Raw genomic sequence first — 19,717 nt, 5'->3', positions numbered from 1 at the left:
GACCCTAGGATGTAGGCCATCAGGCCCTGGGGACTTGTCTGTCTTCAATCCTAATTGTTTGCAGATAATGTATGGCTTTTTCTATTTCTCTTTTGTTTTATCGTGTGATTGGTTAAAAACCTTTCGTTCCTTTGTCATTTAACTAAGTTTAAGCTTAAGATTAAAAATGGCAGGAGATCTCAGACCCGTGACATGCTCCTCTTGCTCAATGTGGGAGCTCAGGGACACGGCTGATGTCCCTGACTCCTTCACGTGCAGGAAGTGTGTCCAGCTGCAGCTCTTGTTAGACCGCATGACGGCTCTGGAGCTGCGGATGGACTCATTTTGGAGCATCCGCGATGCTGAGGAGGTCGTGGATAGCACGTTTAGCGAATTGGTCACACCGCAGATTAGGATTGCTGAGGGAGAAAGGGAATGGGTGACCAAAAGGCAGAGAAAGAGCAGGAAGGCAGCGCAGGTGTCCCCTGCGGTCATCTCCCTCCACAACAGGTATACCGTTTTGGATACTGTTGAGGGAGATGGCTCACCAGGGGAAGGCAGCAGTAGCCAGGTTCATGGCACCGTGGCTGGCTCTGCTGTTCAGAAGGGCGGGAAAAAGAGTGGAAGGGCTATAGTCATAGGGGATTCGATTGTAAGGGGAGTAGATAGGCGGTTCTGTGGTCGAAAACGAGACTCCCGAATGGTATGTTGCCTCCCAGGTGCACGGGTCAGGGATGTCTCAGATCGGCTGCAGAACATTCTTAAGGGGGAGGGTGAACAGCCAGTTGTCGTTGTGCACATAGGCACCAATGATGTAGGTAAAAAACGGGATGAGGTCCTACAAGCAGAGTTTAGGGAGTTAGGAGCCAAGTTAAAAAGTAGGACCTCAGAGGTAGTAATCTCCGGATTGCTACCAGTGCCACGTGATAGTCAGAGTAGAAATGAAAGAATAGTCAGGATGAATGTGTGGCTTGAGAGATGGTGCAGGAGGGAGGGGTTCAGATTTTTGGGACATTGGGACCGGTTCTGGGGGAGGTGGGACTATTACAAATTGGACGGTCTCCACCTGGGCCGGACTGGAACCAATGTCCTTGGGGGTGCTTTTGCTAACGCTGTTGGGGAGGGTTTAAACTAATGTGGCAGGGGGATGGGAACCAAATGAGGTCAGTAGAGAGTAAGGATGTAGTAACTAAAGCCTGTAAGGAACTAGATAATGAAGTCAGCGTGACTAAGAGAAAGAGTAGGCAGGGAGCAGATGATGAAAGCAAAGGGACTGGTGGTCTGAGGTGTATTTGTTTTAATGCAAGAAGTGTAGTAGGTAAGGCAGATGAACTTAGGGCTTGGATTAGTACCTGGGAGTATGATGTTATTGCTATTACTGAGACTTGGTTAAGGGAAGGGCATGATTGGCAACTAAATATCCCAGGATACCGATGCTTCAGGCGGGATAGAGAGGGAGGTAAAAGGGGTGGAGGAGTTGCATTACTGGTCAAAGAGGATATCACAGCTGTGCTGAAGGAAGGCACTATGGAGGACTCGAGCTGTGAGGCAATATGGGCAGAACTCAGAAATAGGAAGGGTGCGGTAACAATGTTGGGGCTGTACTACAGGCCTCCCAACAGCGAGCGTGAGATAGAGGTACAAATATGTAAACAGATTATGGAAAGCTGTAGGAGCAACAGGGTGGTGGTGATAGGAGATTTTAATTTTCCCAACATTGACTGGGATTCACTTAGTGTTAGAGGTCTAGATGGAGCAGAATTTGTAAGGAGCATCCAGGAGGGTTTTCTAGAGCAGTATGTAAATAGTCCAACTCGGGAAGAGGCCATACTGGACCTGGTGTTGGGAAATGAGCCCGGCCAGGTGGTTGAAGTTTCAGTAGGGGACTACTTTGGGAATAGTGATCACAATTCCGTAAGTTTTAGAATACTCATGGATAAAGACGAGAGTGGTCCTAAAGGAAGAGTGCTAAATTGGGGGAAGGCCAACTATACCAAAATTCGGCAGGAGCTGGGGAATGTAGATTGGGAGCAGCTGTTTGAAGGTAAATCCACATTTGATATGTGGGAGGCTTTTAAAGAGAGGTTGATTAGCGTGCAGGAGAGACATGTTCCTGTGAAAATGAGGGGTAGAAATGGCAAGATTAGGGAACCATGGATGACAGGTGAAATTGTGAGACTAGCTAAGAGGAAAAAGGAAGCATACACAAGGTCTAGGCGGCTGAAGAAAGACGAAGCTTTGAAAGAATATCGGGATTGTAAGTTAAGGAAAATCCCAAAGCCTTTTATTCATATATAAGGAGCAAGAGGGTAACTAGAGAAAGGATTGGCCCACTCAAGGACAAAGGAGGAAAGTTATGCGTGGAGTCAGAGAAAATGGGTGAGATTCTAAACGGGTACTTTGCATCGGTATTCACCGAGGAGAGGGACATGACAGATGTTGAGGTTAGGGACAGATGTTTGATTACTCTAGGTCAAGTCGGCATAAGGAGGGAGGAAGTGTTGGGTATTCTAAAAGGCATTAAGGTGGACAAGTCCCCAGGTCCGGATGGAATCTATCCCAGGTTACTGAGGGAAGCGAGAGAGGAAATAGCTGGGGCCTTAACAGATATCTTTGCAACATCCTTAAACACGGGTGAGGTCCCGGAGGACTGGAGAATTGCTAATGTTGTCCCCATGTTTAAGAAGGGTAGCAGGGATAATCCAGGTAATTATAGACCGGTGAGCCTGACGTCAGGGGTAGGGAAGCTGCTGGAGAAGATACTGAGGGATAGGATCTATTCCCATCTGGAAGAAAATGGGCTTATCAGTGATAGGCAACATTGTTTTGTGCAGGGAAGGTCATGTCTTACCAACTTAATAGAATTCTTTGAGGAAGTGACAAAGTTGATTGATGAGGGAAGGGCTGTAGATGTCATATACATGAACTTCAGTAAGGCATTTGATAAGGTTCCCCATGGTAGGCTGATGGAGAAAGTGAAGGCGCATGGGGTCCAAGGTGTACTAGCTAGATGGATAAAGAACTGGCTGGGCAACAGGAGACAGAGAGTAGCAGTGGAAGGGAGTTTCTCAAAATGGAGACGTGTGACCAGTGGTGTTCCACAGGGATCCGTGCTGGGACCACTGTTGTTTGTGATATACATAAATGATTTGGAGGAAATTATAGGTGGTCTGATTAGCAAGTTTGCAGACGACACTAAGATTGGTGGAGTAGCAGATAGTGAAGGGGACTGTCAGAGAATACAGCAGAATATAGATAGTTTGGAGAGTTGGGCAGAGAAATGGCAGATGGAGTTCAATCAGGGCAAATGCGAGGTGATGCATTTTGGAAGATCCAATTCAAGAGAGAACTATACAGTAAATGGAAAAGGCCTGGGGAAAATTGATGTACAGAGAGATTTGGGTGTTCAGGTCCATTGTTCCCTGAAGGTGGCAACGCAGGTCAATAGAGTGGTCAAGAAGGCATACGGCATGCTTTCCTTCATCGGACGGGGTATTGAGTACATGAGTTGGCAGGTCATGTTACAGTTGTATAGGACTTTGGTTCGGTCACATTTGGAATACTGCGTGCAGTTCTGGTCGCCACATTACCAAAAGGATGTGGATGCTTTGGAGAGGGTGCAGAGGAGGTTCACCAGGATGTTGCCTGGTATGGAGGGCACTAGCTATGAAGAGAGGTTGAGTAGATTAGGATTATTTTCATTAGAAAGACGGAGGTTGAGGGGGGACCTGATTGAGATGTACAAAATCATGAGAGGTATCGACAGAGTGGATAGCAAGAAGCTTTTTCCCAGAGTGGGGGATTCAATTACAAGGGGACACGAGTTCAAAGTGAAAGGGGAAGGGTTTAGGGGGGATATGCGTGGAAATTTCGTTACGCAGAGGGTGGTGGGTGTATGGAACGCATTGCCAGCGGAGGTGGTAGACGCGGGCACGATAGCGTCTTTTAAGATGTATCTAGACAGATACATGAATGGGCAGGAAGTAAAGAGATACAGACCCTTAGAAAATAGGCGACAGGTTTAGATAGAGGATTTGGATCGGCGTAGGCTTGGAGGGCCGAAGGGCCTGTTCCTGTGCTGTAATTTTCTTTGTTCTTTGCTCAGTACTTTTTACCTAGTCATGATGATTGTTCTAAATTCCTCTCTTTCTGTAACCTCTGCATTACGTGTTACTATTGGGAGGTACTAGTGTCCTCCACTGTGAAAACTGAAGCAAAATACTGATTTAGTGTCTCTGCCAGTTCTGTGTTCCCTTCTATTAACTCCCCAGTCTCATCCTCCAATGGACCAACATTCACTTTAGCTACTCTCTTCCCTTTTATATACTTATAGAAGCTTTTGCTATCTGTTTTTATATTTTACGCTAGTTTTTTTTCATCATTTACCTTTGCTCTTTTTATTACTTTTTTCGTAACCCTTTGTTGATCTTTAAAAGTTTCCCAATCTTCCAGCCTGCCACTGGCCTTTGCAATATGGTATCCCTTAGTTTTTGTCTTTATGTTATCCTTAACTTCCTTGCTTAGCCCTGGATGTTTTTTCCCCCTCCTAGAATCTTTCTTCCTCTCTGGAATATATTTTAGTTGGGATAAATTGAATATCTCCTTAAACATCTGCCACTGCTCATCAACTGTCCTACCTTGTAGTCTTCCTGCCCAGTCCACCAGGGACAAATCTGTCCTCATGCCTGTGTACTTACCTTTGTTTAACTCCAGAATGCTCGTGTGGGACTCCAGCTTCTCGCCCTCAAACTGAATTTGAAATTCTAGAATGCTATGATCACTTTTCCCTAGAGGATCCTTAACAATGAGATCATTTATTCATCCCACCTCATTACACAATACGAAATCTAGAATAGCCTGCTCCCTGGTTGGTTCCACAACACATTGCTCCAAAAACAATCTCTAATATATTCAATGAACTCTCCCTCGAGGCTACCCTTGCCATTTTGACTAATCCAGTCTATATGCATATTAAAATCACCCATGATTATTGCCGTACCTTTCTTACAAGCCCCCAGTATTTCCTGGTTTATACTGTGTTCCACTGCGGAACTTGTTTGGGGACCAATAGATTACTCCCACCAGGGACTTCTTTCCTTTGCTAATTCTTATTTCTACTCAGACTGATTCTACATCTTGATCTCCAGTGCCGATATCATTTCTCACTACAGCATTGATCTCTTCCTTTACTAACAAAGCTACACCACCTCCTTTTCCTTCCTGCCTATCCTTCCGAAATACTGAGTACCCTTGGATATTCAATTCCCAAACCTGGTTTCCCTGAAACCACGTCTCAGTAATCGCCACTAAATCATACCCATTCGTCTCTATTTGCGCTGTTCCCTCATTTATTTTATGCCGAATGCTTCGTGCATTCAGAAATGAAGCCTTTAAGCTTGTTCTATTATTAAATTTCCCTACTCTTGTACGATTCCTTGGTGTAATATGACGTTCACACGTTCTGCCCCTTCCTTTTATTTTCTGGTAACAATCAGCCTCATCACTAACCTGCACTCCTTCTCTTTTAGCTTCCTGTTTTTCCATGCAACTGACCCCTCCCCCCCACTATTTAGTTTAAAGCCCTTCTTTGCTTCTTTGCACTAAATATTAATTACGTAATAAATCTGCTACATTTATAACCAACATTTACCTGTACCCATAGTGGTTTGTTGTAGTCGCAGACGAGTCACCCTTGTTGGATTAAATTGAATCCTGAAAGTAGCAGGAAAGCTACACTGGCGATGGTCGATGTGACACACAGAGAGGGACTTCTTCAGGGGATCCTTGAAACGTTTGCATGGGGCCCCTCTGTTCCTTTTACCCATGGTCAGCTCTCCATACAACACAATCTTGGGCAGGTGACTGTCGCCCATCCGGGCAACGTGACCCACCCAACACAGTTGTCTTGCAGGAGGATGGCCTCGATGCTGGTGATGTTGGCTGTTTCCAGGACTTCAATGTTTGTGATGTGGTCCTGCCAGCGGATCTTGAGGATGCTGCGGAGGCAGTGCTAATGGAAGCGCTCTGGAAGGCAAACATGACGGTGTATAGGACCCATGACTCGGCACCTTACAGAAGAGTGGTGAGGACTACGGTTTTGTACACTTTGAGTTTGGTCTGTGCTCTGAGGTTGTGGTTGCTCCACACAGGTTTGTAGAGTCTGCCAAATGTACTGTTTGCTTTTGAAAGTCTATTGTCCACTTCCTTGTCTCTGGTGGCCTCAAAGGAGATGACGCTCCCTAAATAAGTAGATTGACGGCATTTAGCTCGGTTCCCTCGATGACAATGCTTGGTTGGTCTATATTCTTTTTGGGCTGCAGGCTGATGCAGGACTTCAGTTTTCTTTAAACTTATTTTTAATCCGAAGAGTTATGCCGCTTCGGAAAAATGTGTTGTTATACGTTGCAGGTCTGACTGACTGTGGGCCAGGAGAGCACAGTCATTGGCGAGAAGAAGTCCATGGATGAGTTTTTCTTGTGTCTTTGTGTGCACCTTAAGATGTCTGAGGTTGTAAAGGCCTCCATCAGTCCGGAAGTGTACGTAAACTCCCTCCTTAAGGTCTTCCATTGCCTGCTGCAGCATCATGCTAAAGAAGATGGTGAATAAAGTTGGGGCCAGCACACATCCCTGCTTCACAACATTGGCGATTTGGAAGGGACTAGAGAGGTCACTGTTTTGCTTGACTTGTCCATACTGATTTTCATGAAACTGCTTCCCCGTGGCCAAGAAGCTGGGGGGGGGGCATCCAAGGGTTTCAAGGATTTTCCAAAGTCCATCTCTGCTCACAGTGTCAAATGCCTTGATGAGGTCTACGAAAGTGACGTACAGACCTTTGCTTTGCTCATGACACTTTTCTTATAATTGTCTGAATGCAAATACCATGTCGGTAGTGCCTCTGTTTGCTCTGAAACCACACTGACTCTCTGGGAGGTTTTCTTCTGCAATGGTAGGCACAAGCCTGTTCAGAAGTATTCTAGTCAGGATCTTCCCAGCAATAGAAAGGAGGGTGATCCCAAGGTTGTTGGAGCAATTACAACAGGGCATTTAGAAAAATTCAAGGTAAGAGTCAACATGCTTTTGTGAAAGGGAAATCATGTTTAACCAATTAATTGGAGTTCTTTGAGGGAGTTACATGTGCTGTGGATAAAGGGGAACTGGTGGATGTATTGTACTTAGATTTTCACAAGGCATTTGATAAGGTGCCACATCAAAGGTTATTGCAGAAAATAAAAGCTCATGGTGTAGGAGGTAACATTTTGGCATGGATAGAAGATTGTCTAGCTAACAGGAAACAGAGTAGGCATAAATGGGTCATTTTCTGGTTGGCAAGATGTAACGAGTGGTGTGCTACAGGGATCTGGGGCCTCGACTTGTTACAATTTATATAAATGACTTAGATGAAGGGACCGAAGGAATGGTTGCTAAATTTGCTGACGACACAAAGATAGGTAGGAAAGTAACTCGTGAAGAGGACATAAGGAGGCTACAAAGGGATATAGATAGGTTAAGTGAGTGGGAAAAGACCTGGCAAATGGACTATAATGTGGGAAAGTGTGAAATTATACACTTTAGCAGGAAGGGTAAAAAAGCATATTATCTAAATGGTGAAAGACTACAGCGCTCTGAGATGCAGAGGGATCATGTAAATCTGCACGAATCACAAAAGGTTAGTTTGCAGGTATACACGTAATTAGGAAAGCTAATCAAATGTTATTGTTTATCGCGAGGGGAATTCATAGAGTCATAGAGTTATACAGCACAGAAACAGGCCCTTCGGCCCATCATGTCTGCGCCGGCCATCAAGCACCTAACTATTATAATCCCATATTCCAGCACTTGGCCCATAGCCTTGTATGCTATGGCGTTTCAAGTGCTCATCTAAATACTTCTTAAATGTTGTGAGGGTTCCTGCCTCTACCACCCTCTCAGGCAGTGCGTTCCAGATTCCAACCACCCTCTGGGTGAAAAAATGTTTCCTCAAATCCCCTGTAAACCTCCTGCCCCTTACCTTAAACCTATGCCCCCTGGTTCTTGACCCCTCCGCTAAGGGAAAAAGTTTCTTCCTATCTATCCTATCAATGCCCCTCATAATTTTGTATACCTCAATCATGTCCCCCCTCAGCCTTCTCTGTTCCAAGGAAAACAACCCTAGCCATTTCAGTCTCTCTTCATAGCTGAAATGTTCCAGTCCAGGCAACATTCTCTGCACCCTCTCCAGTACAATCACATCTTTCCTCTAGTGTGGTGCCGAGAATTGTACTCCAGCTGTGGCCTAACTTAGCGTTTTATACAGCTCCATCATAACCTCCCTGTTCTTATATTCTATGCCTTGGCTAATATAGGCAAGTATCCCATATGCCTTCCTAACCACCTTATCTACCTGTGCTGCTGCCTTCAGTGATCTATGGACAAGTACACCAAGATCCCTCTGACCTTCTGTACTTCCTCGGGTCCTACCATCCATTGTATATTCCCTTGCCTTGTTAGTCCTCCCAAAATGCATCACCTTACACTTCTCAGGATTAAATTCCATTTCCCATTGCTCTGCCCATCTTACCAGCCCATCTATATCGTCCGGAATTTAAGGCTTTCCTCCTCACTATTTACGACATCACCAATTTTCATGTCATCTGCAAACTTATTATCATACCTCCTATATTCACGTCTAAATCATTAATGTACACTACAAACAGCAAGGGTCCCAGCACTGATCCCTGCGGTACATCACTGATCACAGGCTTCCACTCGCAAAAACAACCCTCGACCATCATCCTCTACCTCCTGCCACTAAGCCAATTTTGGATCGACTTTGCCAAATTGCCCTGGATCCCATGGGCTCTTACCTTCTTAACCAATCTCCCATGCGGGACCTTATCAAAAGCCTTACTGAAGTCCATGTAGACTACATCAACTGCTTTACCCTCATCTACACATCTAATCACCGCCTCGAAAAATTCAATCAAGTTAGTTAGACACGATCTCCCCCTGACAAAGCCATGCTGGCTATCCCTGATTAATCCCTGCCTCTCCAAGTGGAGATTAATCCTGTCCCTCAGAAGTTTTTCCAATATTTTCCCAACCACTGAATACAAAAGTAGGGAGGTTATGCTTCAGCTATACAGGGCATTGGTGAGACCACATCTGGAGTACTGTGTACAGTGCTGGTCTCCTTACTTAAGGAAGGATGTAAATGCGTTGGAGGCAGTACAGAGCAGGTTTACGAGACTGATACCTGGAATGGGTGGGCTGTCTTACGATGAAAGATTGGACAGACTAGGCTTGTATCTGCTGGAATTTAGAAGAGTAAGAGGCGACTTAATTGAAACATATAAGATCCTGAAGGGACTTGACAAGGTGGATGTAGAAAGGATGTTTCCTCTTGTGGGAGAATCTAGAACTCGGGGTCACTGTTTTAAAATAAGGGGTCGCCCATTTAAGACAAAGATGAGGAGAAACCTGTTCTCTCTGAGGGTCGTGAATCTTTGGAATTCTCTTACTGAAAAGGAGGTGGAAGCAGAGTCTTTGAATATTTTTAAGGCAGAGGTAGGTAGATTCTTGATCAGCAAGGGGGATAAGCAATAAGGTTATCTGGGGTAGATGGAAATGTGGAGTAATCAGTTCAGCCATGAACTTATTGAATGGCGGAGCTGGCTCGAAGGGCTGAGTGGTCTACTCCTGCTCCTAATTCGTATGTTCGTATGTTTGATTTTTCTCCTTTGTTTTTGTACAAGGTGATGATAACGGCATCACAAGATCCCGTGGAATCCTGCCCTGTTCCCAGTAGGCCGTGAAAATCTCAGGGAGTTTGGTGTATAGGGCAGTGCCACCATGCTTCAAGGCTTCGGGTGGAATTCCATCACATCTGGGGGCTTCGTTGTTCTTCATCTGGTTGATGTTGGTCACAGTTTCCTCCAGAGTTGGGCTTTCATCCAGTTCTTCTTTCACAGGCTGTTGTTGGATGCGATTGATGGCAGTATCAGGCACTGTGCACTTGGTGCTGAAGAGAGTTTCAAAATTCTCCAATCAGCGATCCAGGACTGACTCCTTGTCAGTGTGTAGGGTCTTACCATCAGTGCTCCTCAAGGGGTTTGATATGCTGAATAGGGACATCAGAACATAAGAAGTAGGAGCAGGAATAGGCCATTTGTCACCTTGAGCCTGCCCTGCCATTCAATATGATCATGGCTAACTTCAGCTTCAACTCCACTTTCCTGCACTATCTCAATATCCCTGGATTCCCCAAGGGACCAAAAATGTCTTGATCTCAGCCTTGAATATACTTGAATCTTCTGACCCAGGCACAAATGCTGCTGACTACACCAAGCTGATAACAGCACTTCATTTAGTCACAGTTATGTCATGTGACAGTGATGTGTTTTAACAGGATTTACATCACACCATGCATTCTAAAATAAATAGGCTAAAATTTGTCAAACACTTATTTGTGCTCTTTTTCACTGCCCCTTTAATACATATCATCAAACATGTGGTGACATAAACAGTCATAGACATGATGGAGTGAAGCACACGCTATGCGACCTTGTAACTTGGGTAGGTGCTCTCACGGTGTGACACCCTCATCCAGCACATGTCAGGTAACCCAGCTCTAAATTAATATTTAGTCCCAATATTACCTGGAAATTTTGTATTCTGGGTGTGTCCAGTTCTGTTTTGGTGAAAAACCTACAGCGACTGTGAACAGAAATATCTTGAAGTTAGTATTTCAATAGTTGAGCATGATCAATGTAAAGTAAATGACAAACAGATAAAGACTAATGGAACCAACTCTATTTAGAAGGTGCTGACAGACTCTGGACAAACAGTAAATTTCCTGATTGCAGGGAAAGCTTCCAAGTGAAAGCTGTATGTCTCCTAGACCCTTAAGCACAAAAGCTCCAGGAATCAAACTAAGATATCATCAATTCCAATTCAACCTTCTCCCATTGCAGCCAGACAGAAAGAATCAAGATTTCACACTTATCTCAACATAGTATATCTTACAATGCAGCTCAGCAAGTTCTCACTTAATGCCCCGTAAACAGGGACACCAATAATACTATTCATTACACCCCACAAATCACAGACCCAATAATACTAGCAGTTAAATCCCATAAATCACAGACCCCTATTATACAGTGCATCACATCCAATAAAACACAGACCCCAATAATACTGTCCACTACACCCCATAAATTACAGACCCTTATAATACTGTTCATTACACCCTGCAAAACACAGACCCCAATAAATACCATCCAATACATCCCATAAAACAGACCCCAATAATACTGTCCACTACACCCCATAAATTACAGACCCTTATAATACTGTTCATTACACCCTGCAAAACACAGACCCCAATAAATACCATCCAATACATCCCATAAAACAGACCCCAATAATACTGTCCACTACACCCCATAAATTACAGACCCTTATAATACTGTTCATTACACCCTGCAAAACACAGACCCCAATAAATACCATCCAATACATCCCATAAAACAGACCCCAATAATACTGTCCACTACACCCCATAAATTACAGACCCTTATAATACTGTTCATTACACCCTGCAAAACACAGACCCCAATAATACTGTCCACTACACCCCATAAATTACAGACCCTTATAATACTGTTCATTACACCCTGCAAAACACAGACCCCAATAAATACCATCCAATACATCCCATAAAACAGACCCCAATAATACTGTCCACTACACCCCATAAATTACAGACCCTTATAATACTGTTCATTACACCCTGCAAAACACAGACCCCAATAAATACCATCCAATACATCCCATAAAACAGACCCCAATAATACTGTCCACTACACCCCATAAATTACAGACCCTTATAATACTGTTCATTACACCCTGCAAAACACAGACCCCAATAAATACCATCCAATACATCCCATAAAACACAGACTCCAATAATATTGTCCATTACAACCCATAAATCACAGACCCTGATAATTCTGACTGTTCCACTCATAAAACACAGTCCCTTGGTCAGTGCAGGACTCACAGAAGTGCTACATTTTTGGAGGTCATGTCCTTTGATCCTTCTTCCAGTGAAGGTTAAGAATAGCATTGTATTATTCACAGTGCATGAGATCTCGTGTGGTCCGGACTATCATTCCTGCCCTAACCGATCACGCCAAAATATCAGAGTCATAGAGAGATACAGCACTGAAACAGGCCCTTTGGCCCACTGAATCTGTGCTGACCATCAACCACCCATTATACTAATCCTACATCAATCCCATATTCCCTACCACATCCCCACCTTCCCTCAATTCTCCTACCACCTACCTACACTAGGGGCAATTTACAATGGCCAATGTACCTATCAACCTGCAAGTCTTTGGCTGTGGGAGGAAACCAGTGCACCCGGTGGAAACGCACACGGTCACAGGGAGAACTTGCAAATTCTGCACAGGTAGTACCCAGAACCGAACCCGGGTCGCTGGAGCTGTGAGGCTACGGTGCTAACCACTGCGCCACTGTGCCACCCATCTCTTATTGTGGGATCTTTCTGTGCAAAATGGTTTCCATATTTGACATGAGTGATATAAATGCAAGTCTTTTGCCTCATAATTCACCTCTTCTGTGGTGTGAAAGACACGGAACTGATATCAACTTCAGAGATATCAACATCATCATCATCCTCAGTGCTTTCGTTGTTTACTAACTTTCGTCCAAGAGCTCTCATCTGTTTATCCAACTGCTCTGCTTTGTCCAGTTCACTGGGACTGCAAGAAAGTGAAAAACAAAGCACATTGTCTGATGGAATAAGCATTTTTATTGACCAGAACTTGCATGGGAGTCAAGACCCAAGTAATGTTGGAAATCTATATCTAGGTGTCTTTAAGAATGTGATTTCGGTTGTTGCAAAGCAGTGGGCACAGAGATGGTTACAATCCCACACAGATTTAAGATAATGCAATAAACCAGAGAACTTAAATTGAACCAAAATGCATTAATATTTCAATGCAATTCCAAAGGAGAAAAGAAATCATAGCCACAGGCAATCAGCATATGTTAAAAATGCATGGTTTTAAAGGAGAGAAGGAAATTTCAGAGTGTGGATGCGCCTCTGAACCTGGATAGAACATCAGAAAGTGATAGCACGCGTTCACAAACTCTTTCACACTGTGCTCACAGCTATTAGTTTTGGATCTTATACACATAATTTTAAATGCTACAAATCTACATTCTGTAGTAAATTCTGCCACAATTCTTGCATTTTTGCTCCTTCTCCACTTTCTCTCATTGTGCAATCAACCTAACTGAAGTGATCTAATCTCAAACGAAGAGCGGAAATTAATGAAAGAGTTGTGTGGGAAGTGCTGTTTCCCTGTACTTTAGACAATCATTTTGAAACTGTTTCTTGGAAGAAGAACTACTTACTCATGAGATCGGTAACCCTCATTTTGGATAATAAGAGCTTCCCTGCAAAGGGAAAAATGGTAAAAATCCATCAGAAGAGAAACACACTAAGAAAGTAATAATCGTCCAACATTTCATAACCTAACCTTTCTTAAAACTGATTGAAGGGCACACAAGACCAAGCAGCCTCTAGTCCAGTGCTTATTGCAAATTCCACTCAGAGGGCCTGGGTACCTCAGCACAGTACCAGGGTACGGGAGTGGGACGCATGGCAGAGCTCCTTCAAAGAGCCGGCATAAGCACGATGGACCGAATGGCTTCCTTCAGCCACCCGGGTGTGGTAAGCAAAACTCATCTGAGTTTGAAGCTGAGACTAATTGTCCTGGCAGCTTAGAGGAACTGCACTTTGTGCCAGGCCCATGATGTATCTGACTCGATACTGTCCAAATGGAATAAAATTCCTGTCTCCAGCTGTATGGCCTCTCTCCTCCATAAACAGAGCCAAGACAAATCCCCCCATACCCTGTAAAAGCAGAAATGAAGGTGAAAGCTGAGTCTGTCGATCTGTTTTCTCTATTTGGAAATGTTCATCAGTTTCTGATTGTACCGTTCACTGACCTGTCACTTATATCAACCACAAAGTCATTTTCTGTCCATAATCCCACAGCTCCCTCGACTGGCTGGTATCGCAGCTCCAGATCCACCAATATCTGAAATCACAGACAGCAGTTAGAAAAAGATAATTTACTCAGCTTGGCCCAGCTGGTGCACTTTCATCTCAGGGTCAGAGGGTGAAGGTCACGGTACACACCAGGCTAACACTCCAGTTCTGAGGAATACCAGCACTGTCGCGAGTGAAGGGACACACATACAGATCAGATAAAGCAGGGTCCTGCTCCAATTGATTTTACAGCGATTCAAAGGCGGGATGAAATTACTGGCCAACATTCCTCCCTTAATCTAGTCATTCAGGTTCTGCCAGAGGCACAGAATTCATCACGGTCTTGACAGATATGGATGTAAGAACAGAATGCAAAGGAGAGACGAAGACCTTTGATCAACATCAAGGCAGCATTCGACCAAGTGTGGCACCATTCAGTTATAGGGGTACAGAGAAGGACATTAGTTATAAGGGTACAGGTAAGGATATTCAGTTAATGGGGGACAGAGAAGGATATTCAGTTACAGTGGGGACAGAGAAGGATATTCAGTTACAGGGGGACAGAGAAGGATATTCAGTTACAGGGGGACAGAGAAGGATATTCAGTTACAGTGGGGACAGAGAAGGATATTCAGTTACAGGGGGACAGAGAAGGATATTCAGTTACAGGGGGACAGAGAAGGATATTCAGTTACAGGGGTACAGAGAAGGATATTCAGTTACAGGGGGACAGAGAAGGATATTCAGTTACAGGGGGACAGAGAAGGATATTCAGTTACAGGGGTACAGAGAAGGATATTCAGTTACAGGGGTACAGAGAAGGATATTCAGTTACAGGGGGACAGAGAAGGATATTCAGTTACAGGGGGACAGAGAAGGATATTCAGTTACAGGGGGACAGAGAAGGATATTCAGTTACAGGGGAACAGAGAAGGATATTCAGTTAATGGGGGACAGAGAAGGATATTCAGTTACAGGGGTACAGAGAAGGATATTCAGTTACAGGGGGACAGAGAAGGATATTCAGTTACAGGGGGACAGAGAAGGATATTCAGTTACAGGGGGACAGAGAAGGATATTCAGTTACAGGGGGACAGAGAAGGATATTCAGTTACAGGGGGACAGAGAAGGATATTCAGTTCATGGGGGACAGAGAAGGATATTCAGTTCATGGGGGACAGAGAAGGATATTCAGTTACAGGGGGACAGAGAAGGATATTCAGTTAATGGGGGACAGAGAAGGATATTCAGTTAAAGGGGGACAGAGAAGGATATTCAGTTACAGTGGGGACAGAGAAGGATATTCAGTTAATGGGGGACAGAGAAGGATATTCAGTTAATGGGGGACAGAGAAGGATATTCAGTTAAAGGGGGACAGAGAAGGATATTCAGTTACAGGGGGACAGAGAAGGATATTCAGTTACAGGGGTACAGAGAAGGATATTCAGTTACAGGGGTACAGAGAAGGATATTCAGTTATTGGGGGACAGAGAAGGATATTCAGTTACAGGGGGACAGAGAAGGATATTCAGTTATTGGGGGACAGAGAAGGATATTCAGTTACAGGGGGACAGAGAAGGATATTCAGTTATAGAGTTACAGGGAAGGATATTCAGTTATAGGGGTACAGAGAAGGATATTCAGTTACAGGGGGACAGAGAAGGATATTCAGTTATTGGGGGACAGAGAAGGATATTCAGTTACAGGGGGACAGAGAAGGATATTCAGTTAATGGGGGACAGAGAAGGATATTCAGTTATAGGGGTACAGGGAAGGATATTCAGTTATAGGGGTACAGAGAAGGATATTCGGTTATAGAGTTACAGGGAAGGATACTCAGTTATTGGGGTACAGAGAAGGATATTCGGTTATAGGGGTACAGAGAAGGATATTCAGTTATTGGGGTACAGGGAAGGATATTCAGTTATTGGGGTACAGGGAAGGATATTCGGTTATAGGGGTACAGAGAAGGATATTCAGTTATAGGGGTACAGAGAAGGATATTCAGTTATAGGGGTACAGAGAAGAATATTCCGTTATTGGGGTACAGAGAAGGATATTCAGTTATAGGGGGACAGAGAAGGATATTCAGTTATAGGGGTACAGAGAAAGATACTTAGTTATAGGGGTACTGAGAAGGATATTCCGTTAGTGGGGGACAGGGAAGGATATTCAGTTATAGGGGACAGAGAAGGATATTCGGTTATAGGGGTACAGGGAAGGATATTCAGTTATAGGGGTACAGAGAAAGATACTTAGTTATAGGGGTACTGAGAAGGATATTCCGTTAGTGGGGGACAGGGAAGGATATTCAGTTATAGGGGACAGAGAAGGATATTCAGTTATTGGGGTACAGAGAAGGATATTCGGTTATAGGGGTACAGAGAAGGATATTCGGTTATAGGGGTACAGACAAGGATATTCGGTTATAGGGGTACAGACAAGGATATTCAGTTATAGGGGTACAGGAAAGGATATTTGGTTATAGGGGTACAGGAAGGGATATTCAGTTAGAATTAGAATTAGAACATTACAGCGCAGTACAGGCCCTTCGACCCTCGATGTTGCGCCAACCTGTGAAACCATCTGACCTACACTATTCCATTTTCATCCATATGTCTATCCAATGACCACTTAAATGCCCTTAAAGTTGGCGAGTCTACTACTGCTGCAGGCAGGGCGATCCACGCCCCTACTACTCTGAGTAAAGAAACTACCTCTGACATCTGTCCTATATCTATCACTCCTCAACTTCAAGCTATGTCCCCTCGTGTTTGCCATCACCATTGGAGGAAAAAGTTATTGGGGTACAGGCAAGGATATTCGGGTAAAGGGGACAGAGAAGGATATTCCATTATTGGGGTACAGGAAAGGATATTCAGTTATTGGGGTACAGGGAAAGATATTCAGTTATTGGGGTACAGGGAAGGATGATAAGTTATTGGAGTACAGGAAAGGATATTCAGTTTTTGGGGTACAGGGCAGGATATTCAGTTATAGGGGTACAGAGAAGGATATTCAGTTATTGGGGTGCAGGAAAGGATACTCAGTTATAGGGGTACAGGGAAGGATATTCGGCTATAGGGGTACAGAGAAGAATATTCAGTTATAGGGGTACAGGGCAGGATATTCAGTTATAGGGGTACAGAGAAGGATATTCGGTTAAAGGGGTACAGAGAAAAATATTCAGTTATAGGGGTACAGGAAAGGATATTCAGTTATAGGGGTACAGAGAAGGATATTCGGCTATAGGGGTACAAAGAAGAATATTCAGTTATAGGGGTACAGGGCAGGATATTCAGTTATTGGGGAACAGGAAAGGATATTCAGTTATAGAGGTACAGGGCAGGATATTTGGTTATAGGGGTACAGAGAAGGGATATACAGTTATTGGGTTACAGAGAAGGATATTCAGTTATAGGGGTACAGGGAAGGATATTCAGTTATTGGGTTACAGGAAAGGATATTCAGTTATTGGGGTACAGCGAAGGATATTCGGTTATAGGGGTACAGGAAAGGATATTCAGTTATTGGGTTACAGGAAAGGATATTCAGTTATTGGGGTACAGGGAAGGATATTCAGTTATTGGGGTACAGCGAAGGATATTCGGTTATAGGGGTACAGGAAAGGATATTCAGTTATTCGAGTACAGGAAAGGATATTCAGTTATTGGGGTACAGGGAAGGATATTCAGTTATTGGGGTACAGCGAAGGATATTCGGTTATAGGGGTACAGGAAAGGATATTCAGTTATTCGAGTACAGGGAAGGATATTCAGTTATTGGGGTACAGGAAAGGATATTCAGTTATAGGAGTACAGGGAAGGATATTCAGTTATTGGGGTACAGGGAAGGATATTCGGTTATAGGTGTACAGGAAAGGATATTCAGTTATTGGAGTACAGGGAAGGATATTCAGTTATTGGGGTACAGGAAAGGATATTCAGTTATTGGGGTACAGGAAAGGATATTCAGTTATAGGAGTACAGGGAAGGATATTCAGTTATTGGGGTACAGGGAAGGATATTCGGTTATAGGGGTACAGGAAAGGATATTCAGTTTTAGAGGTACAGGGCAGGATATTCGGTTATAGGGGTACAGAGAAGGATATTCGGTTGTAGGGGTACAGAGAAGGGATATACAGTTATTGGGGTACAGAGAAGGATATTCAGTTATTGGGGTACAGGAAAGGATATTCAGTTATAGGGGTACAGAGAAGGGTATTCGGTTGTAGGGGTACAGAGAAGAATATTCAGTTATAGGGGTACAGGGCAGGATATTCAGTTATTGGGGTACAGAGAATGATATTCAGTTATTGGGGTACAGAGAATGATATTCAGTTATAGGGGTATAGGAAAGGATATTCAGTTATAGGGGTACAGAGAAGGATATTCAGTTAAAGGGGGACAGAGAAGGATATTCGGTTATAGGGGTACAGAGAAGAATATTCAGTTATAGGGGTACAGGGCAGGATATTCAGTTATAGGGGTTCTTTCTTTTGGGCCTCCTTATCTCGAGAGACAATGGATACGCGCCTGGAGGTGGTCAGTGGTTTGTGAAGCAGCGCCTGGAGTGGCTATAAAGGCCAATTCTGGAGTGACAGGCTCTTCCACAGGTGCTGCAGAGAAATATGTTTGTTGGGGCTGTTGCACAGTTGGCTCTCCCCTTGCGCCTCTGTCTTTTTTCCTGCCAACTACTAAGTCTCTTCGACTCGCCACAATTTAGCCCTGTCTTTATGGCTGCCCGCCAGCTCTGGCGAATGCTAGCAACTGACTCCCACGACTTGTGATCAATGTCACACGATTTCATGTCGCGTTTGCAGACGTCTTTATAACGGAGACATGGACGGCCGGTGGGTCTGATACCAGTGGCGAGCTCGCTGGACAATGTGTCTTTGGGGATCCTGCCATCTTCCATGCGGCTCACATGGCCAAGCCATCTCAACCGCCGCTGACTCAGTAGTGTGTATAAGCTGGGGGTGTTGGCCGCTTAGTTATAGGGGTACAGAGAAGGATATTCCATTATTGGGGTACAGGGAAGGATATTCAGATATTGGGGTACAGGAAAGGATATTCAGTTATAGGGGTACAGGGAAGGATATTCAATTATAAGGGGACGGAGAAGAATATTCGGTTATAGGGGTACAGGAAAGGATATTCAATTATAGGGGTACAGGGCAGGATATTCAATTATAGGGGTACAGAGAAGGATATTCGGTTATAGGGGTACAGAGAAGGATATTCAGTTATTGGGGTACAGGAAAGGATATTCAGTTATAGGGGTACAGAGAAGGATATTCAGTTATTGGGGTACAGGAAAGGATATTCAGTTATAGGGGTACAGAGAAGGGTATTCGGTTATAGGGGTACAGAGAAGGGTATTCGGTTATAGGGGTACAGAGCAGAATATTCAGTTATAGGGGTACAGGGCAGGATATTCAGTTATAGGGGTACAGAGAATGATATTCAGTTATTGGGGTACAGGAAGGGATATTCAGTTATAGGGGTACAGAAAAGGATATTCAGTTATAGGGGTACAGGGAAGGAAATTCAGTTATTGGGGTACAGGGAAGGATATTCAGTTATAGGGGTACAGGAAAGGATATTCAGTTATAGGGGTACAGGGAAGGATATTCAGTTATTCGAGTACAGGAAAGGATATTAAGTTTTAGGGGTC

At 44.0% G+C, this 19,717-nt stretch overlaps 1 protein-coding gene across 1 annotated transcript in view; it reads right to left on the bottom strand.

Moving 5' to 3' along the window:
* The window catches only part of LOC137378425 (fer-1-like protein 4), a 518,691-nt gene that overhangs the window by 372,683 nt on the left and 126,291 nt on the right, over positions 1 to 19,717 (bottom strand). Inside the window, 4 exon segments of the mRNA XM_068048756.1 lie at positions 10,614 to 10,671; positions 12,594 to 12,743; positions 13,402 to 13,443; positions 13,999 to 14,090. Coding sequence (XP_067904857.1) covers positions 10,614 to 10,671; positions 12,594 to 12,743; positions 13,402 to 13,443; positions 13,999 to 14,090 — 342 coding nt within the window.

The sequence above is a fragment of the Heterodontus francisci genome, chromosome 16 (genome assembly GCF_036365525.1).
Source record: "Heterodontus francisci isolate sHetFra1 chromosome 16, sHetFra1.hap1, whole genome shotgun sequence".
In the NCBI taxonomy this organism is placed as follows: domain Eukaryota; kingdom Metazoa; phylum Chordata; class Chondrichthyes; order Heterodontiformes; family Heterodontidae; genus Heterodontus; species Heterodontus francisci.
Note: the sequence above shows the minus strand (reverse complement) of the source record. Positions and strands in the feature narration are given on the sequence as shown.